This window comes from Pleurodeles waltl, chromosome 7 (genome assembly GCF_031143425.1).
Source record: "Pleurodeles waltl isolate 20211129_DDA chromosome 7, aPleWal1.hap1.20221129, whole genome shotgun sequence".
Classification (NCBI taxonomy): Eukaryota; Metazoa; Chordata; class Amphibia; order Caudata; family Salamandridae; genus Pleurodeles; species Pleurodeles waltl.
In genome coordinates, this window is record NC_090446.1 from 700,609,095 (window position 1) to 700,634,885 (window position 25,791).

Below are 25,791 nucleotides of genomic sequence, written 5' to 3' on the forward strand. Positions count from 1 at the left end.
CAGACTGCGCATGAGTATATCAATGTGGCAACTACAGCCTGAAATGCTAACCGACCCTCCATTCCGCCAGGAGCTGGCAGAATGTACTTCCAGATATTTTTAGATAAATATGGCAATGACATTGTTGCAGGCCTTAAGAGTAGGATGTCCACAAAGTGGTCGTGCAGGGCCACTGCCTCTAAGCAACTGGGGGAGTCAGACGGGTCTTGATACGTGAACTGACCTCGGTAGAGACGGACCTGCGCATCTTGGAATGAGAAGTTGCACGGGGTAGCTCAAGCTCAGGCATGCTTCGAGAGCAACGTGCTCGACACAGGGAAGTAGATTCACGCCTGCGTAGGCATGACTACCATCATTATCTCACTAGGCTCCACCCGGAGGGAGACCGCTCTGGCAGGCTGATGGCATGGCTGAGTCGCTGTGAACAACACCAAACTCCCATAGCGGCTATTATCTTGGATGCTGGTGATGTGGTTAACACCCAGGCATCCATCAATGATGCCTTTCGTGACCATTACAGCATGCTCTACAAAGCGGAGCCTGAGCCCTCCCAGGCTCAACTGACGGACTTCTTCACTGATCTTCCTCTGACCCAACTCACCCCACTACAAAAGCTGGATCTTGAAGAATCCATTGGTATTGAGGCGGTTCAGACCACACTGAGCCAACTAGCTCATAACAAAGCCCCCATAATGGATGGGTTGCCAGCAGAGTACTACTCCACATTTTTTGCTCACCTAACCAGACCGTTTCTGGAAGTGCTACATGAAGCAAAAACGTGGGGCAATCTCACTGACTCTCAACGAGAGGCGCTAATAGTAGTCCTGCCTAAACTGGGTCATGATCCTTTGGATGTGCGCTCATATGGGCTCGTTACTTAATTTGGACTGTAAATTGCTGGGCAAAGTTCTTGCAAATCGATTACTCCTGTTGATTGGTCACTTGATCTACGAAAATCAATCAGGCTTCATCCCAGCACAGACACCTTTTTGAATATTCAACGGCTCTTGCGCTTATTGAATAGAACCCCAAGCGGGGGAAATGACTGGGTAGTGGTGTCATTGGACAACAAAAGGCCTTTGACACCCTTGCATGCCCATACTTAAAGGAGACATTGCGTTACAAGGGGCTTTGGTCCAGGATTTTTGGACTGGATTAGTATACTGTATTCTAATCCCACAGCCCGTGTGAAAATGGGCCAAGTCGTCTCTGACAGCTTACCTATTTGCCGCAGCACTAGACAGGGGTGCCCGCTATCACCACTGTTATTCGCGATAGCAATTGAACCTTTGGCTTCACACCTTCGACTATGGGCGCAGCAATGGGGGATCCCAAATCTAGACATCTTCTACATCATCTCCCTTTACGCGGATGACACATTAATATATTTGCGCAAGAGCACGTCCTCATTGCCAAAGGTCATGCAACTACTAGATCGTTTCGGGGACTTATCCAGTTTATGTGTGAACTGGACGAAGACTTGCTTATTCCTGCTGGCCCCTATCACAGAGCATTTTCAACCTGCTCTCCTGGTGCACCGTCTGCCATGGTGTCACGTTATCTTTAAATATCTAGGCATACAAATATACCACACCACTGAAGATCTCAGGAAGGGCAATTTGGGACGACCAGTCCGTTCGATCCGGGGGTTGCTGCCGTTTTGAGGTTCACTACCACTATCCCCCCTGACATGCGTGGCAATCGCAAAGATGATAATACTCAGCAGATTAATATATTATTTTATTGCGCACCCACTGGTGCTGCTTAGATCATTCTTTCACTCATTAGATGGGCTGATGTTAAAATTAATGTAGCAGAACAATGGGCGTTGGATCGCCTTAGCTACCACGCATTATCCACTTGAAGAAAGAGGCCTAGGTATGCCTAACTTCGAACTTTATTATGCGGTGACACAATTACAATAGCCACTATCCTGTCTTAGGTCTTTCCCCACAATGGAGAGGGCAATGGTACACGACAGGCTGGGTCTGACGGACATGTTGACATGGTTGACAGACCCCACCTGCCCTTCCCCACATTGTAATAACCTGATGGACACAGGCCAAATATGCTGAAGCATATTTCTACTGAATGAGGGCCCAATACCACCCTACTCCCCCAAAATCCCATTGCTTAGTGCAGAGGGCGCAAGGGACTTGAACACACATCATACCATGGTTGACAGCCAAGCTAAATACGGTTGAGGACCTCTTTAGAGACGGCTTACTTATGGCATATACTGATATACAGGATACCTACAACATAGGCCCAGGACAGTTCTTGACCTACTGTGCCATGAAACAGCTTACAAACAGCACTTGGCAGAATGGATTCACGGAAACCTCTACATCGCCCATACTCCATACATTATTTTCAGACTCAGGTCTCATAAAAGCTGTATCCCTGCTGTATAGCACCCTTCTTAAATGACTGACACAGGTCAGAAGGGGGTGAAAACTTGATGGGATATGGTCCTCTCTATTCCATTGTCCTCTACCACCTGGACTGAGGCGCACCAACAGGTAAAGTGTGCGTCTCGCAACCAGAGATCTCGCTTTACTCAATTTAATTATCTACACCAAGCGTATGTTTCCCCTCATTGGCTACAACGCATGTTCCCCCTCATGACAAATGAATGCCCATGCTGGGGAGAACAGGAAGCCACTTTCTATTACATGGTTTGGACCTGCCGGCCCATACAGCGGCCCTGGCACAGAATCACTATACTGATAGAGGAACTGGCAAACCACACGCTATCTCCTACCCCTGAGTCCTGTTTACTCGGAATACGCACCAGGGCCAAGGGGGACAAACACCTACACAGGTTTATAGACCTGGCCTTTGTCCTATTCAAACGCCTTATAGCAATGCAGTGGAAGGCAGCTTCCACTCCAGATGTCAATTAGTGGCTGGGAGGGCTGTTACAGTGGGCCAGGGCTGAGTCACAGGCACTTCGCTCACTGAGCAACAGAGGCTTAGCTGTGGCGGGATATGGGACACCTTTATAAGCAGGACTGAAGCTAAAAATGACATCCGACATCCCCGAACAATGGCACTAAGTGTCAACACAGTTAACTCTTTATGCTTCAGTAGTGCACTCTCTGTGCACGCAACATTGCAGACAGCACATATTACAGTAGAATCTTGCACCTGTGGTCTCCCTGCAGGAACACGTATCATACACTGGGGAAAGATTCATCACCTCTTGCAATGGCAGCTCTTCCCCGGGTTGCTTTCTCGGATTAGCTAGCACCCCTACACCTGAATATAAAGGCACATTCCAAATGCTATTACATCACTGCACCCCAGCCCAGAGTAACTGTAGGTCACTAGTGGCAATGTACACACCCCTTCGACATCAGAACAGTATGATAATACGCAACACTACAAATACTATGATAATATATACTACTTGCCCACATTAATGAGATTGTTTATTGATCATTGCCAAATGCTTCCCTCATACTCCACAGGCTTCAGGATTACCTCCCCCCATCCTTATCCTCACTTACTATATTCCTTTTATCTCACACTTAAATATATACCACACACCCAGTGGTCTGTACTTGTTAAAAATGTTGTAATAACAAAATAAAAACAGATTTTAGAAAAAGAAGGGATATGCATTATGCAGGTTGGCTTGCAGTTTAAATATGTTCTAAGCCAGTGGTTGTTTACCTCTGGTACAGAGAACCTTGGGATCCCCGAGGCCTACTCTGGGGTCCGCAACTGTTCTACAAAATTAAATAATATCAAAAAATGAATAAATCCAAACAATAAAGTATTTACAAATAAAGAAACAAAATGAAAAATGTGAACACTTTCTATATTTGATTGCGAATTAAACAAAATATTTAAATATTTGATCATTTGTTTGATTTATGCTTGTTTTTGTATTTTTGTTTATTGTTGTGTGGTTCAAATCATAGAAATTGCTTAGGTTCCGGGTCCCCGGCTTCCATCCAATAGAGAATCTGTGGGGCTCCTTGGATTCCAGTTTGATTCAGTGGGGGCCCACAGAGGTGAAAAAGTGAAAAACTGCCGCTCTTGGCTTTAATTGGGTGGCCATTCTGAAGGTGATCAGAACTGGCAAAATGTGCTAAGACCATTGTTTTCCTGAAACTAGACTTGCAGGTGGATGGAGGGCAGCTTGCAAGGGAAGTTTGAGAATATCTTTCAGTAGGGGGTTTCCAACCCCAATCCTAGATAATACTTGGGACTGTGCAACAGATTTAAAATCATCCTCAACAATTAAAGATTTAATTCCTCTTAGGAGTCTGATCTTAAATTGTGGGCCCTGGCTTTAGCGAATTATGTGAGCATGAAGATTCAGGTTTTTGTGAAGCACAAACCCAAGAGGCTTGACACAGATAACGATAGAGGGCTTACGGGCATACGCGTTGAGGGAGTTGAGCCATATTTGCACTGGAATTGGGAAATGAGGCAGGGAGCTCAGGAGGAAATCCATTTCAGTTGAGTTCAGTTTTAGATGCTGTGTGGACATAGAAGATTGGATCTCAGCGAGTCTCTCCGTGGGAGCCGATGAGCAGGGAAAACTAAATAAATCATTTAAGTCTGTGACTGAACAAACTCCTGTGGGATTTGCTCCTGTGTGGGTGTAAACCTCATGTGCATGACTGACACTGGCTATTTCCATTCTGCATAAGCAAAGTAGGCGAGTTTGCAATTTAACCTTTTTTAGACTTGTGTACAATGTAAGTTTCTCACAAGAAATGTAGGTTATGCAGGGGTAATCTTGTGCATTTTTACCATAAGCAAGTAATGTGATTTTACGGGTGAAAGTTTATTTGCTACTAGAAAAGAGTTTCCTTTATCAGAGCCTTAATTTTAGTTAAGTTGTTGGCAGGACTTGACAAAATACCCTCCCTATGATCCCACAATTGAGTGCATAAAAGAGATCCAATCTCCAGCCACCCACTGACATCCATACACCTGCACACACAAACACAAACACACACATGCTTATGCATACACAAACGCACACACACACAGTATGCCTACAAAATATTGTTAGTTTATGCTTACAACACAAAGCATACTTACTTGCACTTGCAGATCTGTCTTGCTGATTGCCCCTCTGTAAACATATCGTAGCGATCAGTAGGAAGAAAACAGTTCCAGCAGAAATTGAGTAAGCAATTGGTACAGCACATCCTTCGACAGCCGCCATTCTTCTAAAATGTAACAAGTCAATATGCACCATTACGGTTATCACAGTGTCACATGCTGAGCCACAGTATGTTCCCAAATGTAAACATGAGGGAATGACAGCTGAAACTATGATGCATAACTGTACATAAACTATAACACCAATAGTCTGAAGTGATTTGTAGCTTTTTCACACCCAAAGGACCTCAGAATGAAAAGCTTGTACATAATGGGGGTCATTTTGACCTCGGCGGTCTTTTTCTAAGACCGCCGAGGGACCGCCGTGCGGAAGACTGCCAGTGGTGGTGGTTTGCAGCTCGGCCTATTATGACCGTTGGCAGCTCTCCGTCCTTTTACAGACGGAGAGCCGCCAACAGCCATACTGGTGGGCGGCGGGGAAGTGGAGGTTGCTCCACCTCCACCGCCACGCCAACAGAACCCTGCCCAGTGAATCACATCCTGTGATTCGGCGTGGCGGTGTTCTGTTGGCGGTGTGGTGTCGGTGGAGCAGCCCCCATGGCTCCCGTCCCCTCCCAGAGGATCGTCGGACCAGGTAAGTCGATCGTCCGTGAGGGGAGGGGGATGGGGGGGTGTTGTGTGTTGTGTGCGTGCAAGGGGATGTGCGTGTGTGTATGTAGAGGGGGTGTGTGTGTGCGTGTATGCTTGCGGGGGTGTGGTGTGTTTGGGAATGAGTGCCTGTATGTCTGTAGGTATGTCTGTATGGATGTGTGCGTGTATGTTTGAATGTGGATGACGTGTCTGACTGTGTGTGTGGATGTTTGCATGTATGTTGGTGTGTGTGCGTGTATGTGTGTTGGTGGTGCCTGCGTGCGTCTCGTGTGTGTATGAGTGATGTTATGTTGGGGGTCGGGGGGGAGGGGGGTCCTGCCACCTTTGGGGGGTGGCAGGGGTGGGGGGGTAGGGAGAGGGAGTTGGGGTGGGGGAGTCCCCTATCAGTGCCAGGGAAGGAATTCCCTGGCACTGATAGTGCTTACCGCCATGGATTTCATGGCGGTTTCAAACCGCATGAAATCCATGGCGGTCAGCCGTATCAAAATACTGCCGGCGGTATAGTGACGGCCGCTGGGCTTGAGACCCTGGTCTCCAGCCCGTCGATCGTCTCCGCCCTGGTGGGCGGAACGGAGAACTGGCGGATGACCATGGTAGTAACCGCCATGGTCATAATACAAAAGAAAAGACCGCCAGCCTGTTGGTGGTCTTACCGCCTCTTCTCCGCCTTCCGCCAGGGTCATAATGACCCCCATAGTTGGAATGCAGGTGATAATGTCAAGAAGAGAAAAACTGTAGGGTTTTGCAAAACAAAGGGCATTACATTGGTCATGCCAAGATGCATCTAAAATAGTCATTGTGCAATAATGAGTGCTCTGAAAAAGAAGCACGTGACCATGGTGTGAGAAAGTAGCCTCTTTCTAGCCTTGTTACCCCCACTTTTGGCCTGTTTGTGAGTATATGTCAGGTTGTTTTCACTGTCTCACTGGGATCCTGCTAGCAAGGGCCCAGTGCTCATAGTGAAAACCCTATGTTGTCAGTATATTTGTTATGTGTCACTGGGACCCTGCTAGCCAGTACCCCAGTGCTTATAAGTTTGTGGCCTATATGTATGTGTTCCCTGTGTGATGCCTAACTGTCTCACTGAGGCTCTGCTAACCAGAACCTCAGTGGTTATGCTCTCTCTGCTTTCCAAATTTGTCACTAACAGGCTAGTGACTAAATTTACCAATTCGCATTGGCATACTGGTACACCCATATAATTCCCTAGTATATGGCACTGAGGTACCCAGGGTATTGGGGTTCCAGGAGATCCCTACGGGCTGCAGCATTTCTTTTGCCACCCATAGGGAGCTCTGACAATTCTTACACAGGCCTGCCAGTGCAGCCTGAGTAAAATACCGTCCACGTTATTTCACAGCCATTTACCACTGCACTTAAGTAACTTATAAGTCACCTATATGTCTAACCTTCACCTGGTGAAGGTTGGGTGCAAAGTTACTTAGTGTGTGGGCACCCTGGCACTAGCCAAGGTGCCCCCACATCGTTCAGGGCAAATTCCCCGGACTTTGTGAGTGCGGGGACACCATTACACGCGTGCACTGTACATAGGTCACTACCTATGTACAGCGTCACAATGGTAACTCAGAACATGGCCAAGTATCATGTCTAAGATCATGGAATTGTCATCCCAATACCATTCTGGCATTGGGGGGACAATTCCATGATCCCCCGGGTCTCTAGCACAGAACCCGGGTACTGCCAAACTGCCTTTTCGGGGTTTCCACTGCAGCTGCTGTTGCTGCCAACCCCTCAGACAGGTTTCTGCCCTCCTGGGGTCCAGGCAGCCCTGGCCCAGGAAGGCAGAACAAAGGATTTCCTCTGAGAGAGGGTGTAACACCCTCTCCCTTTGGAAATAGGTGTGAGGGCTGGGGAGGAGTAGCCTCCCCCAGCCTCTGGAAATGCTTTGATGGGCACAAATGGTGCCCATCTCTGCATAAGCCAGTCTACACCGGTTTAGGGATTCCCCCAGCCCTGCTCTGGTGTGAAACTGGACAAAGGAAAGGGGAGTGACCACTCCCCTGACCTGCACCTCCCAGGGGAAGAGCCCAGAGCTCCTCCAGTGTGTCCCAGACCTCTGCCATCTTGGAAACAGAGGTGTCTGTGGCACACTGGACTGCTCTGAGTGGCCAGTGCCAGCAGGTGACGTTAGAGGCTCCTTCTGATAGGCTCTTACCTCTCTTGGTAGCCAATCCTCCTTCCTAGGTAGCCAAACCTCCTTTTCTGGCTATTTAGGGTCTCTGCTTTGGGAATCTCACCAGATAACGAATGCAAGAGCTCATCAGAGTTCTTCTGCATCTCCCTCTTCACCTTCTGCTAAAGGATCGACCGCTGACTGCTCAGGACGCCTGCAAAACCGCAACAAAGTAGCAAGACGACTACTAGCAACCTTGTATCGCTTCATCCTGCCGGCTTTCTCGACTGTTTCCAGGTGGTGCATGCTCTGGGGGTAGCCTGCCTCCTTTCTGCACCAGGAGATCTGAAGAATTCTCCCGTGAGTCAACGGAATGTTCCCCCTGCAACCGCAGGCAACAAAAGACTGCATCACCGGTCCTCTGGGTCCCCTCTCAGCACGACGAGTGTGGTCCCTGGAACTCAACAACTCTGTCCAAGTGACTCCCAAGGTCCAGTGACTCTTCAGTCCAAGTTTGGCGGAGGTAAGTCCTTGCCTCCCCACGCTAGACTGCATTGCTGGGTACTGCGTGATTTGCAGCTGCTCCGGCTCCTGTGCACTCTTCCAGGATTTCCTTTGTGCACAGCCAAGCCTGGGTCCCGGACACTCTAACCTGCAGTGCACAACCTTCTGAGTTGTCCTCCGGCGTCGTGGGACTCCCTTTTGTGACTTTGGGTGGACTCCGGTTCACTCTTCTTCCAAGTGCCTGTTCAGGTACTTCTGCGGGTGCTGCCTGCTTCTGTGCGGGCTCCCTGACTTGCTGGGCACCCCCTCTGTCTCCTCCTCCAAGTGGCGACATCCTGGTCCCTTCTGGGCCACAGCAGCATCCAAAAACCCTAACTGCGACCTTTGCAGCTAGCAAGGCTTGTTTGTGGTCTTTCTGCGTGGGAACACCTTTGCAAGCTTCTTCATGACGTGGGACATCCATCCTCCAAAGGGGAAGTTCCTAGTCCTCTTCTTTCTTGCAGAACTCCAAGCTTCTTCCAACTGGTGGCAGCTTCCTTGCACCCTCAGCTGGCATTTCCTGGGCTCCTGCCCTCTCTCGACACTGTCGTGTCTATTGGACTTGGTCCCCTTGTCTTACAGGTATTCAGGTCCGGAAATCCACTGTTGTTGCATTGCTGGTGTTTGTTCTCCTTGCAGAACCCCCCTATCACGACTTCTGTGCTCTTTGGGGGTAGTAGGTGCACTTCACACCTACCTTTCAGGGTCTTGGGGTGGGCTATTTTTCTAACCCTCACTGTTTTCTTACAGTCCCAGCGACCCTCTACAAGCTCACATAGGTTTGGGGTCCATTCGTCGTTCGCATTCCACTTTTGGAGTATATGGTTTGTGTTGCCCCTATACCTATGTGCTTCTATTGCAATCTATTGTAACTTTACACTACTTGCATTACTTTTCTTGCTATTACCTGTATAATTTTGGTTTGTGTACATATATCTTGTGTATATAACTTATCCTCATACTGAGGGTACTCACTGAGATACTTTTGGCATACTGTCAGAAAAATAAAGTACCTTTATTTTTAGTACTTCTGTGTATTGTGTTTTCTTATGATATTGTGCATATGACACCAGTGGTATAGTAGGAGCTTTACATGTCTCCTAATTCAGCCTAAGCTGCTTTGCCATAGCTACCTTCTATCAGCCTAACCTGCTAGAAACACCTCTTCTACACTAATAAGGGATAACTGGACCTGGCACAAGGTGTAAGTACCTCTGGTACCCACTACAAGCCAGGCCAGCCTCCTACACATGGCCCTTGGCAACAGAAATGCCCTTCCAAAAAGTACGAAAAGGTAAGGAAAAAAATATGATTTACTCCTATATTTCCATAAGTAAGCCAGGGATATCTGCAAAAACTCTTTGCGAATCACAAGACATTTTCTTCCATGAGGGACCTTTTTTTATTCATGGAAATTCACACCTAATCGTAGACAAAGACACTACTACTCAGAAAAAATGCTGTGTGAATCAGGTCCACAACATTTGTTGGTAGATAAGAAACGGAGGGTCTGTCTAATTTGTCCACCCTAAACTTTCATGCAAAAATGAAGATATACGGACAACTTTTTATCCTATCCCATAAGTGCTTTGAAGAGGAGGCCAGCTGTGCACACAAGTGTTTCGATGGCTAATTGTGTATTCATCAGAACAAGCTTAGTGGCGCTCCACAAATGAAACCTCAATTCCTCCAATTTCCTACCCACTAACTCCTTTTCCCTCAACAATCCTCATGCAACAAGTATATTTTGAGCTCAGGTGGAAATCTTCATTTAAAATATGTGAGTTTATGGGCAATAATAAACCATGGAGTGTGCTCGACGAAGCCCACCTCTGGGATATGATCTTAGATACACAGAGCCTGACATTCACGCTTCGTCAGGGGTAGTAAGCCCTATATAAAGGCAATTTAAACATGTTCACCTTCTTGTGAACAAACACATTCATTAACTCACTTATTCATTGATGCAGTCATTTATTTATGGGATGATTACAAGAAAAACTAGGATATGAACTCACCTCAATGTTGACTTCACATCGAGGGCACTTTTTGCACTTCTCTTCAATACATTGGTTACTAATCCCTTCTTCCCATTTCTTGAATTTACGTTGTTTGCGACTTAAAGGTGTATGTGGTAGAAAAACCACATCATCTGTATCCTCGTTTTCTGTAAATAAATGTATCAATGAATGCACCTACATTAACAAATCCTTATAATAACAAACCATGTCATGAAGGCTTTTAAATATGAAACCCCGAGCATTTTACATCAAAGACATTGCATATTTAGGTGTCATTCACCACTATTTTGCATTGAGTAGTTGCCTCGCAATACAGACTTAGGAATGTTTTACTTACGTGCTTTCATGCGTAAGACACAGGTACAGATAAATCCTCTGTGAATACTGGTTGCTTTTATTTGATTGCACTACAATGAATAAAATGTTTATGGTGGTTATTGCGACAGAAATTCAGAAGGATTTCTGAGTATTTTATTATACTCTACATTTAAGGTTTGTGCTAAGTCTGCATTTTGAAATCCTGATTAGTTCCCTAATGGATTATCTGTCGAAAGCTTGCGAGAGAGTGAAACTGCTCCACTGTTCTACAGCCATTACTTAATTGGTCAATTAATAATTAATACGGCATTCCCTCTGTACAGAAAGGGCAGCCCAACATGAAGACAACGAGTATCCACGAACGTACTATGTTGTAATGTGGTGACTATCTTGAAAGTACAAAGATAACACTTTCAAGATGGCCAGGCACTGGTATTGGGTTTGCCAGTGCTGGTACAATTGTAAAAGCATTGGCAAAGCCAATGGTGGCAACCAAAAAACATTGGCAAAGTGATTGTGATTGGCTTTTGCAGTGCTTGTTGTTTGGAGTCTTCATTTTTCTGCAAAGTTGTTCGAAAAAATCTGATACCATGTAGGTGGATGGAGCTAGATTAGTCCTGCTAGGAAAGTCAAATGCAGGCAGTTTAAAAAATGAAATGTTTGCCGTTTCTGCGCTAGTAAAGTGGAATAAGCCGAGTATAGGCCATGGTGAAAAAAACAACTTTAACTGCAGAATGCCTTTTCTCCTACCCCCTTCCACTCCTGTCCCCATTGTTATATCCATGGTCAAGTGACTGGAGGGCAGGCTTTTGGGGGAGGAACGTCCTCTGCATGATAAATGGGCATATATACCTGCCTTGAGTTCCCGACTGCTTGTGGAACTGGTATCCTGATTTTTTACTTTGGCCCTGGGGATCATAATAATTTAGCGCAGAGGCCTAGGCCTGTCACCGGTAATGCGAGGTCCAGAACTTGTTCTGTGACCTTGAGGGGCGCACTAAGCTTGCGCTCAAAGCGGACATTTGACTTATGTCCCTGCCCTGGGTGCATCACATAAAGCAGTGGTGACAACAAACGTATTTTGGAAATCTTCAGTGAGATCAGACCTTTTTCTCTGTTAGAGAGAGTAAAGCCTACTGACTTCTCTTGTGTACATTTCTGTTGTTATGTGAAGCCCAGAACCTTGCGCTGATATTCTGTTACGTGCAGAGTGCAGGTAGGAGCAGTGAGTGCATAGCATATGTCTGGTAGTAGGACTATGTGTATGCTATACGCCTGAGCAGTAGAACAAGCAGGATACTTTTAGGTGCCCTGGTTTAGCATAGCACAAAATGCAGGATGAGGACTACTTCCTCAGAAATTGGAAGTGTATTCCCTGTATTTTGTGGCTTGACTATGAAGACCCAGGTAATAAGAGGCAGTGCTCCCCTTAGAAATTCAAGGTGAAGAGCTGCTGATTATTTTTTTCTGAGTACTGCCATTTGGTAAATAGAACCGGTAAGGGATGGGGCTGCACTTTTTGCTGCTGAAGGTGAGGATGTTTCTAGGTAGGACCTGACCTTTAGTTTGTCTCTCATTACTGACTGAGCTGATCAGAGAGGAGAAAAGAGTGCAAGACCCTGCAAGACGAATGACAGTGCAGGAGAAGCCATCTGTTTTCCCAGCTTGAGAACCACCCAGACATTTTTGACAGGCGTTGGGAGCAAAGCCAGAGCCAACCTGCGACATGAGTGTTCTTCTAGTCTCCCATTGGGGCCCCTGTAGTGGACCACTTCTAGAACACAGTCCAAGAAGTCATTGTATGCTGTCAGGCACCCCTGCAACATGCACCTGCTGCTGTTGCGGCCATAGCAACGTCTGATTCTATCCCAAAATCCCCAACGGCCCAAAGAAGCACTTTAGGTGAGAATCTGTCCCAGAAGCCACAAATGCCTGCACCAAGCACCTTTCAAATCTTGGCCTGGAGGCTGTATCTGAGACAACGGGTGCTCGCTAAACAGGCCCGCCAACTGCTATGGCTCCTGTTCCAAGTGAAGCTGCAGTTATGGCTCAGTGTCAATGGAGATGTTGCTAAAAGCGTTAGTCAGAGATGTGCCCTCCAGTGCAGTAAGACTGCAACAGTAAGAGCAGTTCACAGAGCCGGGCTCAGAAGAATGTACTAAAGGAGTTGCCTGAGTCTGCAGAGAGAGCAGTGATGTTGCCTAAAGTGGTCCTTTTAATCTCAATATAAACTATTGATTTGAACTGGGAGCTACCCGAGCTAGGAAAGACCTAGTGAACCTGCATCTGTGTCCATGACTACATTACAGCAGAAGATCAATAGACTACTAGAATGTAGAGAGGGAAAGTCACTTAACTATGCATCATAGCTGAATTTATGATCCAGAAACTGAGCTTCATTGCTCTGTGTGGCACTACGTTTTCTGTGATAAAGTACTTTGGTGGTCATTCCGACCGTGGCGGTTGGCGGTGAAGCGGCGGTAAGACCGCCAACAGGCTGGCGGTCTTTTTTCATGAATTCTGACCATGGCCGCCGCTTTACCGTTCCGACCGCCATGGCGGTCGTCACATACCGCCGGCGGTATTCCAACCCGCCTGACCCCGGCTTACCGCCATGGATGTCATGCGGTTTGGGACCGCCATGAAATCCATGGCGGTAAGCACTATCAGTGCCAGGGACTCCCTTCCCTGGCACTGATAGGGGTCTCCCCCACCCCCAACCCCAACCCCCACCACGACTCCCTCCCCTACACCCCCCACCACCCCTGCCACCCCCAAAAAGTTGCAGGACCCCCCTCCCCACCCCGATCCCTAACATATACACACACATGCACACATACACGCACGCATTCATGCATGCACTCATGCACATACACACCCCCCCCCGCATTCATGCACGCACTCATGCACATACACACACCCCCCCGCATTCATGCACGCACTCATGCACATACACACACCCCCCGCATTCATGCACGCACTCACACGCCCCCTCTACATACACACACGCAAACCCCCATGCACGCACACAACTCACAACACCTCCCCACCCCCCATCCCTAGCGGACGATCACCTTACCTGTTCTGGTGATCCTCCGGGAGGGAACGGGACCCATGGGGGCGGCTCTGCCGACACCGGCACGCCAACAGAACACCGCCACAGCAAATCACAGGTCGTGATTCGCTGGGCGGTGTTCTGTTGGCGTGGAGGTGGAGCTACCTCCACTTCCCCGCCTGCCGCCAGTATGGCTGTTGGCGGCTCTGACCTGAAACGGGCAGAGCGCTGCCAACGGTCATAATGGCCCGTGCGGAAGACCGCCAGCACTGGCGGTCTTCCGTACGGAGGTCCCTCGGAGGTCTATTGAAAAGACAGCCGAGGTCGGAATGACCACCTTTGTTTTTACTAACATAAGCACTGGACTGGATAAGTTTATTGTGTTTGTTGAGTCCCTGAGATTCCTTTGATTTCTCGCTTCACTACACTGTTAAGTGGGAGAAGGGTGTAGTTGGTCAAATTTACAAAGTCATATTAAGACTGACCCCTGGACACCAGTGGCAAACAACCCTAACCACTGCAGTTAAAGCCCAGTAGCCCAGTAGCCCCTACCTGCCCCGTGGCTCGCCAAAAGGTGTCTGGTACAGGCTGTACTCTACTCCACCACCCAGAGCAGTCATCACTGTCTGGCTCTATCTGCATATACAAAAGGGCAGGCCAAAGCCCATATAGATGCTGAAAGTAAAGTACACTTTCGTATTCAGTATGCTTTGCATTTGGAGCTAAATCCTATTTTTCTACAACATTTGTAAGGATCAACCTGGCCTTTTTCTGAGCACAGTTGATTTATAGGTACATAAATGTGTTTAATCAGGTTGATGAACACAATTTTGTATAATATAGCTGTTTAGATTGATTGGTTCACTACAGAATCCTTTCTCTTCCTTTCACTCCCAGTTTCACTCTTGTCATATTGGTGAATTAAAGGGCACGTTCCGAAGGCATGCCACCATCCTACATAGAAATTAGCCAATATGCACCTGCTGCCACCAGGCAACACCTTGCACTAGAGCCAAACATCAACAATCAGCACATTACGTCTCACCACACTAACATCTATTTCAACACATCAACCACATAATCTCTTATCAATGGGATTTTGAATCAGCTCATGTTTGCAACACACAAAATAGCCTTCCCATATCTCTCTCAAAACACTAAATATATACACCCCTAAAAACAACAGCACCAATAGAACCCACTCAAAGCATGCTCCCTTATGCTCTAGGCATCTGAATCATACACAAAATAGCCCCACATAGGCAAAAAACAAACCTCAAGCACACACTACTATCTAAATTCTGCCTTCACTAAACATATCTTTCTCTGTAAATATTCTATTCCTACCAACTGAGAAATGAGGTCGTTGGTTGAAAGGGGTGTGAGTGATTCTCAAGCCACAGGCACAACCCCTGTCAGGGTGAACCACAAAAGTCACTAAATTAACCTGTGCTTAACCCTCAGGTAGCTTGGCAAGAAAGCCAATAGGCTTAACTTAGAGGCAATGTGTTAAGTATTTAGACAGCACTCAAACATGCCTAAAGTGAAAAACAACATAAAACAAAATCCACATCCATTTAGAAAAATTTGATAGATTATTTTACACCAAAATGACAAACATTCAATCAATAGAACCTGAGTTATGAATTTTTAAAGGTTTTAATAAAATCTTGTGCTAAAAGATCAAAATGTTAAATGTGGACATCTAGTCACGCAAGACCAGGGAAAGGCCGAATGCTATGGCCAACCGAGGTGGAGTGTGGTTCGGATACACAAAGTGGACTGGACCCAGTCTCCACTTACCTTTGGATTCAGAAGAATTTTTAGGAAAAAACGTCTGAAAATGTAAGCTTCTGCAAGGCAAGGCAGCCTCCAGTGTCCAAGGAGAAGGCATCGTCATTGGAGAGCCGCTGGACTAAGCTGTGATGTAGATTTCTATGGTCGAACTTAGTCTCTTTTTCAAAACTCTCCAGATGGGATAAAGATGCAGGCTGTATCCAAACAGGGGCTCCAGCTGGCCGGACAACCTTGCCAAGTGGAGTTTCTGAACAGGATTTGCTGTTGAGAAGAAAAGCATAGTGGGAGCTACCAAGAAGATAAGCCAACTGGCGATGCACCTTGGGTGGATCAGCAAACAGGTCAGTCCTGGGCTCCCCTCAGTTCTCACACACTTTTTGGCAGAACATTTCCTAAGACCCAAGTTTTGGATTTGAACAATATGGGCACTTCTAGCACCACTTCCAAGGTTTGAGCACTGGAGAGGCCCCAATTGATGGGGTGTCAAAACTCACTCATGGAGAAGCCACAAACAGGATCTGCAGTGGAAAGAACATAGCAGGAGGTATCCCAAAGTCAGGCCGACCACCGATGCTCCTTGGGTGGACGGACAAGAAGATCGGTCCGGGTTTCCTCTTGGTTTTCAGAGCACTTTTAGGCAGAAATGTTATACAAGTCCCAAGGTTTAGAGTTAGGCTCTCTGACCTCTTTAGCACCTCTTCCAAAGGTTCAAAACTAGAGGGGAATCACTTGGAGGATAAGGACTCATTCAGGCTGGGCCCAGGTGCTGGTTCAAGATGGGTGGACCCTTTTTTGTCCCTGAGGCTCTGGTCAGGATCGCACGAAGTAGGCCTTGGAGTCACTCTGGAAGTCCTGAGTTCAAGCATAAGTGCAGGTCTCAAGCAGGAGGGCAGCTCTCTGAGGGCAAAGGACTGACTTGAGGGAACAAATCAGGCCTCTAGGAGCAGCAGGGCAGCCTTCTTAAGTACAGAACAGGCCACAGGCAGCAGGACAGACCTCTGAGAGTCCTCTGCAGGTCTAGAAGTGCACTGACAAGATGATCTGAGAGCCTCATTTTTATACCTGGGACGAGCTTTGTAGTGGAGTTTTCCCTCCAAAGATGTACCTGAAATTTAATGTCTCCCTACCCTGGTCCCAGGATGCCTAGTGTGAAGTTCTTTGTTGTTGCGCTCAGAAAGTGTATTTGAAGTACAAGTGAGGCTGAGCACGGTTCTGCCCCCCATCACGCCAAAGTGGTCCATCCTGCCACCACCAATTCCTCCTATTATGTGGCTGTTTTGGAAGACTCCACAAACACCAACATCCACTCACACCTAGACATGTGACCCAGGAATAGGCTGCAGGCACCAAATAGTTAGGACAAGAAAATGCCAAATTTCTAAAAGTGGCATTTTCAGAATTGTGACTTAAAGTCTGCCCTTACCATTAAAGAACATTTTAAATTATAATTCTTTAGACACCAAACAATACATTTCCACCTGCTCCCAAACAAAAGTTATAATTTATTACATGTAATAAGGCAACCTAATGTTATCCTATGGGAGATTTAGGCCTCATAGTAGTTAAAAAGGAACTTAGTGGTTTTTCACCATCAGGACATGCAAAATTTAAAAGTACATGTCCAACATTTTTTTATGAAAGTACCCCGCCCTATGGGCTGTTTAAGGCCTACCTTAGGGGTGGCATATATATATTAAAAAGGGAGCCTTAGGCTTAGCTAAGGGTTTTTTTGCCAGGGAAAATTGGCATTTTAAATCTGCAGCAGGCTGCAATGTCAGACCTGAGACATGTTTTAAAGGGCTACATAAGTTTAAGTGTTGCGGGCCAATAGCTGCATTTAATGTAACAGCCCTGGGTATAAGGTATACCACTTTACTAGGGACTTATAAGTAAATGAAATATGCCAATCAGGTTTAAGCCAATGTTATCAGGGAGTAAGTACAAGCATGTTAGCACTGATTAGCAGGGGATAAGAGCACTGAGTCCTAAGGCCAATAAAAACGAATTCAGAAAAAAAGGACTGGTGAAGGCAAAAGTATAGGGGTGATCAAGCAAAGTGGGCCACGTCGATCCCACCCCATATAATCAGTCAGCACTTATGCACAACAGGCCCTCACACAAATATTGAAATTTCTGCCAAACAAATGTCTCTTATTCCACTTTTCACTGACATTCTACCACATTTGCACTTTAGAGTATATTAAAGAAATGTACAAACAAATAAGCATCCAACCATCTGGAGGCAGCAAGCCCTATCCACATCTATATAATGATCATATGCAAAGGCCAACTCTCACCCATTACAACACTCAGCATTCACCACATACACTGTCTCACTGAGCACCCGCATTGCTAAACAGGCATGAGCCTTGCCACGATACGATGCACCCATCCACCCTTCACTCTCCCATCCCCAATAGAACAGAAAACACAACTCCACATCCACCACAGGCAATACATCCTTACCAGAACCACTCTGAAATAGCTAAATATTCAGCACCTTAGTCTAGGTTAGTTCATACCTTTCACAGTCCACAGCATCCACTGTGCAACAACCTAAAGTCTTACTTACATTCACAAGGTCATTCTCTGATACCTGCATCAACTAGCAATACTCTCTCTATGAATACTACTCTAAGAGAAAAACTCTGCCATGGCTCAGGTGTCAAATAAAGCACACTACGCCACCTTCCATTCACTGCTATCCTCAAAACCCTAGACCTAGAAACCCTCAATCACTAAAAAGAGAGTACACACGCATACACTATACACCTAACTCCCATTATAAGATGAACCTCCCCAGCACAGACATCAGGCATCACCATTCCACGCTCCAAACACATGAGGAAAATATGACAGTCCACACCCTCCCTGCCACCACCTCACAATCACTATTCATCCCCCTAGGGATCAGGTTCCTTCTCTCATCAACAAATATTGTCACCATTGCACACCTGACACATCTACCCATTCAACTTGCTCACTCCCTGTCAGCCTCCAACCATATACACCATCACCACCCCACTAAATTGATAAGCCCACATCATGATTACCCAACCACATTACATGGCATTAATACATATTCAAGGACTTTTACACCAAAGGCAACAAAATAACCCTTACTTGGCACACTCCAACCCTCTTTTTTTCTGGGAACTCCTGCCTCTGTTGAACATCTCATCCAATAAAAACCTAAATCCATATACTGTTGAAGTGTGTCTTTTAAAATTAATGTTAACATGAAAAGCTTGCAATATATTCTGTAATGAAGCTGCATTGAAAATGTGTTAACGTAGGAAATAATACACGTGTTTGAAATGTGCCCACGGGGAGTGGTCACCAATGTATATGAAGAATAATGAAACTTATTAATGATGAATTAATAATGTACTAATGTATGAATTTGTATTAGTATATCATAATTAGAGCTATGTATTTGGGTTTTGTTAACTAAATTACTAGGCCTTAGTTAGCGAGGGTCTGGGCCTAGCTGCCTGGTCTCATATTAAACTGTGTTTTTCTAACGTGCAATGTGCTGCTTTCCTGAAGGACATGAAGCTGTACTTTTCCAGAAGCTAGATATGTGTGTGTAGCCGTAGTAAATTCTTTCTCATGGGACCCGACTTACTCAAGGAGACATTCTTGCTGAATGCAACAGTGTAATTTGAAACAGCTGCAAGGCCGCCTAGACTAGGAGAAGACAATGGGACTACTGATTGGAGAGTAAAGTGTAACTTTTCTTACCTGACATTCCACCCGATGAAGACGTAAATTATAGGAGCCAATCAACAGCATGAGAACTGCGTTTTGTGAAAAATTCTAGTAAGGTGCATGGAGAATTATTGAACAGAGATAATGATGCGCCAAAATTGATCCAATAGAGAATTAAGGGCTAGTTCGACTATTTTGATATAAAGGCAGGACTCGAGAAGAAATCAGCTATTATTAGCCATACTCAGCCATTATTTGGACACTTTTGCCATTATTCTGACATTCTGCCTTAAGCCATACTTTGCCATTGTTCTTTTGAGACTTTGCTGTTATTCTTCTTGATACTTTAACCATCCTCTACCTAAGTCCTTCCTGATACTTACTTCTCCTCCTTATGAGGGAAGTGTCTTATTCTTAGCATTGTCATATGAGACTTGCCCTGTCCTATCCTTGCCGATGATGAATCGACTGATGTCCTGAGGACGAAGACTGACGCTGATTGCTGATTCATTGGAGGGGTAACTATCTGATGAAATTGTAATTGTCTGTTTGCCTTTTCTTTCTAGGTACCAACTGCTCTTTTGATAGAGGCCATAGTTAGATGTTTTCCAAATTTGTGTTTGCTAAATTGTTTTGCATAAAGCCCAACATGCTGATGCTAATTCGAGGGTAGTTAAGGTGCTCAGTAATATCTGAGGCAAATAGACAAATTACCAAATTCTTGCTTTGTTGAATCACGTATCATTGCACTCGCTAAACTGTTTCTTACTAATGACATGTTAATGCTGGCAGTATATGCTCTATACTTTGATTAATTGTGTTTTAATTACAAGTTTGAAGAGTTACTAATGAGATTGATTGCTAATGAGATTAACGGAGATGATATTAGAATTGTAACAAATAGGGAAATAAATATTCTAATTCTTAACTAAATTGGTGTGGTTATTCATGACTGAAAGGTCATGGTGTGTTCACTTTATTGACTTATATTAAATGTTATTATCTAGTTGATTAGTTACTAAGAGATTGATTGGGTTATTGAGATATTGATTGTGATGCCAGAAAGATACCTCTTACTGGGAAGTCTCCGAACGTGGTCAAAAGGTTCATCGGCCTAGGCGTGTCTCCTTGTAAGTGTACTTATCAAGGTTCTGACGTGCTATCAATACCAGTGCACTATAAACTGGAAAAAACACCATCTCTGACACACAGACATAGATCAATACTTGACAGCTGCAGCACATGGAATATGGACATCACAGCTAGCAACAACCCACACTTCAAACCTTTCTGCATTCCAAAAACAGACCACCATGTGCACATCATGTTATGTATACCACATCACCACTCTGCATGAACCACGATAAACTATGCATTAGACCTAGACTAATCGTCACCCATCACAACAAAGGGCACATGCACACCTACAGCATCCACCCTAAAGCACGCACCAACCACACCACCATGCATAATGCACATCAACCATTTCTTGCTACCAGTTCTATGCTAAAGAAAACACCACATGCCTCAAGTACACCTCAACATGCCAATCACTTTCATGGAACTATCTCTCACACAACACTTAATTAAGCATATGGCAGGCCTAACCCAATTCAGGACACAACACTCACACCATCCCACTGTGATGCTGGGACAGGGAAAACTGACAATGGTACAGAAATAGACAACATAAGGACTGATACAGACAGACACAATGAGACACGAGCACATATAATGGAAATAGGAGACAGACACACTGACAAAAGAAGCAAAAGATTACTGAGACAGTGAAACACAAACAGACTAGACAGGGAGACAGTGACACTGGGTGAGGAACAATCTTGAAAAAGAAGACATTAACATACATAAACACTAGGGTGGGAGATCCAAAGACTAGAACCGTGTGTTATGTATCCACTGTAATAGTGTCAAAGAGAAACTGTGGCATCAAGCCATTGACATATTGACATCAAGACAGGGAGACTTGTACAAAGGACACAGAGACAGGGTTAAATGGGCAGAAGCCACTAGGACTAGAATAAGGCCCATATACATTGTGGCAGGAAGGCACAGACACTTGTACAACAAGACAATGAGACACAAATACGGCTATTGACAGAAAGAAGCATCATAACCACTACAGGGACAAAACAGGCACAGGGCTTATAATGGTACTGAGAGACAGTCAATGGGAAAGGGAGAAAATGTCAATAAAAAGACAGACACTGACAGACACTGGGGCAGGGAAACATTAATAAAAGCATTAGAAAGAGAGATAGAGACACAAGAAATGGGGCACAAGGACGGACAACACTTGGAAAGGGTGGCATAGGCATTGGTAGATAGAGACCCAGATATTGAGATATGGAGACACATACAATGCCACAGTGAGAATTGAACACTGGGTCAGGAAACACAGACATGGAGAGCAAGACCCATGCACACTTAGACAGGAAAACATGAACATAATGACACTGAGACATGGAGACATTAAATGGGACAGAGATGTACTCACATAGACAATGGGGTTGGGATGCACTGGCTTAGGATCAGCAGATATTGTCAGTGAAACATGGAGCCATGGACATGGAGAGGCAGATGCACATGTGGACATTTAGACATGGCCATATGGATACTAAGACTCAGATAGGAGGACATGCTCTGCAATAATAAAGACATGGTTAAGGAGAGAGGGAATGCTAAAAGAGGTTAAAGGGCAGCGAGAATATGAAATAGCTAGGCGCACATGGACACCAATAAAGAAAGGTACACTTTAACATGGTGACATGGATATTGGGAGACATAGGCACTGACACTAGGACGGGGATGAAGAGACACAGGGAGTAGGATAATGGGACACTGGGCCAGTGATACACAGCTGAGCCAACAAACAAGGGAACATTAACAGACTGAGACAGGGAGACCCAGGCACGGGGACAGGAAGTGTTGAGTTGAGATGCAGTTGGATCCAGTTGAAATGCAGACTTCACTCATCGTCTAGTAATGTTTCAGAAAGTGAAACGCCATGTACTTATGTGTGCACTTATTTTACCTATCACAGAATTGCTAGAAAAAAATTGGAAAATTGTTTTATTTTAGGGAAACCTTACTCCATAGGCATACAAAAAATCTGAAAATGTACTGCTTGTAAAACATTACACCTTTGATTGGCATGAATTCTAGAGTAACACAAAAGGATGATGGACGGAGTGCTGAAACTTTTCAAACACTTACCCCCAATCACAGATATGGGTTTAATCTATCATTCTTTTGCTCACCATGACACCCCAGTTTGGACTCAGCCATATGCAAATCAGTCTTGACCCTGTTCCCCATGGGAACAGTCCAGGGTGAACTGACAGGCAAGGTCCTCCCTGGGACCGATTTCGGGGTATCACCCCTCTTCAGCCAGACTAGTTTAAATCCAGTGGCACAGTAAGCAACGCACCCCCTTCTGGGCCTACCCTGGCCATTTAGGGCAACTTTAGCAACACAAAAGGATGTTGGAAGGGGTGCTGAAACCTTTTCAAACACTCACCACCAGTCACAGAACTGGGTATAATCCATTGTTCTTTTGCTCACCATACCATCCCAGTTTTGGATCCAGCCATGTGCAAATCGGTCTTGATCCGATTCCCCATGGGAACAGTTCAGCCCAACCTGCCAATGCCAGGTCATTCTTGGACTGGAAGCAAGCATCCTGGGATCAGTTTCGGGGTATCACCCCTCTTCAGCTAGCTAGCTTGAACCCGGTGGCACAGTGAGCAAGAAACCCACATCTGGGTCTGGGAATACCCTGGCCACTTAGGGCAACTGTAGCAACACAAAAGGATGATGGACAGAGTGCTGAAACTTTTCAAACACACCCCCATTAACAGATCTGGGTTTAATCCATCATTCTTTTGCTCATTAAGGCACCCCGTTTTTGGACTCATCCATATGAAAATCAGTCTTGACCCTGTTCTCCATGGGAACAGTCTAGCCTGCACTGCCAGGCCTGCTCCTCCCTGGACCGGAAACAAGCATCCTGGAACCAGTTTCGGGGCATCACAACTCTTCAGCCAGTCTAACTTGAATCCAGTGGTACAGTGAGCAACGGACCCACGTCTGGGCATGCACATTGGTCATGCAGAGACATCAGAAGATATATGTTTCTGTTGGGGGGACTATGAGTTGTTGAATACATTTTTGGGGTTTCACTTCACCACCCCTCCTCTAAATCATGCCATCCTAAAATATATAACTTGGTCAGGTAGTGAGCTCATCGTGCGAGAATACTCTGTCATACTGCTTTTGAGTGCTAATCATTTTACAACTTCCTGCAGTAAGTCTTAACTGCTCACTATTGTCTCTTTTAAGAGACTAGTATAAAACATAAACAACTCAGTTATCCAAATGGAATGAAATAGTCTTAAGTCTCTAAACACCAATTGTACACATCAGTATCCACTACGGTTACTGCCCAGTAAACACCTTCTGCCACAAGACCCAAATAAAAGGTTTTGCAATTTACTCATGTTTTTCAGATTAGCGAAAAGAGGCTCAAAACAGATAGACAGTGCTACAAAAATACATCTTGACAGGACCACTAACATTGTGGGCAAATCAGTTGGGAGGGCTAACAAACAGAACTGGATATTGTTCAGTGGTTATATTGTAGCAATGAAACTAGGATACCTGACATTTTATCTTAGCTTTACCATTTCACCAAAATATGCTGAAAATGAACAATGTTACATTGGATTTACCAAACTAACTACTTCAGTAGGATTTCTGTGAGTGTGACAGCGGAGATCAACCTCACCTGTAATATCAATTGTTTTCCTCCACTGCAGAGAAAATAAAATAATCTTCTTTTCAGCAAATAGATGAGATGCAGCATGGAATCATTACTTGCCGTTAAGTGTACATTTTATTGTGACAGCAGTTATCTGACCGGTATACAAACAGAGTATATTTTTTATTTCGAAATCTTTATTGTTTTATAATCAACCAAAGACTACCAACTGACAGCATGCAACCCCCTGTCCATCGAGGATACTGCAGCAATAATGAACGGGCACCCACGGACTGCTGCCCCCACCATATCTACAACCTGGGAACAGCCACAATCAGAGCTGCACTCACTTCCATCATCAACACCTTCCTCAAGACTGCCACCTTCCTAGGTAGCTGGAAACACACTGAAGTCACCCCCGTCCTCAAAGAACCCTCAGCTGATGAAGAAGTACTCAGCAACTACAGACTCATCTCACTGCACCCCTTCCCAGCCAAAGTCATTGGGTAGACCTTTATCAGAGAATTCTCTGACCACCTAGAAAGTCACAAACTCCTGGGTAAATCACAATCAGGATTCTGAAAACAACTATAGTACCGAAACAGTTAGCATCACTGCCACGGACGACATATGCACTATCCTCGACCGTGGACAGACCAAAGCCCTCAACCTCACTGCTGCTTTTGACACCGTCTCCCACCACACACTCATCACCAGACTTACACACCATGGAAATACAAAGGCCAGCACTCAAATGCAATACAGGCAAAATCGTACTATGATCACTTTTTTGAGCGATGCCTCTACTATTACATTAACCGGCTTTATGGAGATTCATGTTGACACTATCAACCCGAAAGCCTCTGCCACAAACTATTTTTAAAGGCTTGTTCCAGGGAAACATATCTAATGCGGAAATATACATAAACAATGGTATCAATGACAAAAATCAGGATTCATATTTTAAGAAGTCATCTGAGAGAAACATGTTTTCACCGGGCAGAGAAGACGTCTAGTTTTAAAAGGTATTCAATGAGGTGAAATCCAAACAAAACAAATGGCCGAGGATTTTCAACAGTACCTTGTTTGACGTACTAATCAACTCACCTTCAGGTTGTGCGCAGGGTGTGACACCATGATAAGTCATTTTACATAAGTCACAAAAGGCATAGCGGCAGTTGGAGCAGATTCCCATGGTACCTCCAGGTTCCTTAACCACTGGAGTTTGGCAGTTCAGCCGGGGGCAGTAAACCACATCTGCCATAGAGTTTAAGCTGGACTGCAGGAGAAGCCGGTCGTAGCGTGAAAATAACTCTTCTGCAACCAGCTCCTTGACCTGTAGAAAGACAACTGTTGTCCCGTTAAACGTATATGGATATCAGCCTTCCTTTCCTATGATTATCAAGAAACTGCTGCCTGACTTAAATACTAACAGAGAAAATGGAAGGACAATCCCTTTTGCTGCACTGCTCAGAATACCAATAAGGCTGACAAACCAGGAAGGATAATACCAGCAAAAAAGTGTAACTCCTTTTTGGCCTTCATTATGAGTGGACTGTTTATTCCAATGGGCCCAATAATACCCATGTATTACCAGGCCTATCACAATTAACAATTGTGGTGTGTGTAGCATATTGATGTAATGGCACTAGACGTGGTTCTGGGTGGACTCTGAACAGGAAGTCTGTAATGTGTG

The 25,791-nt window shown here is 45.3% G+C and overlaps 1 protein-coding gene across 1 annotated transcript in view; it reads right to left on the minus strand.

Annotated features, from left to right (window-relative positions):
* LOC138304561 (E3 ubiquitin-protein ligase RNF14-like) overlaps positions 1-25,791 on the minus strand; it is a 169,559-nt gene that overhangs the window by 38,362 nt on the left and 105,406 nt on the right. Inside the window, exons 5-7 of the mRNA XM_069244721.1 lie at positions 25,203-25,431; positions 10,435-10,583; positions 5,065-5,195 (exon numbers count right to left, since the gene is read on the minus strand). Coding sequence (XP_069100822.1) covers positions 5,065-5,195; positions 10,435-10,583; positions 25,203-25,431 — 509 coding nt within the window. The remainder of the gene's footprint in view (positions 1-5,064; positions 5,196-10,434; positions 10,584-25,202; positions 25,432-25,791) is intronic.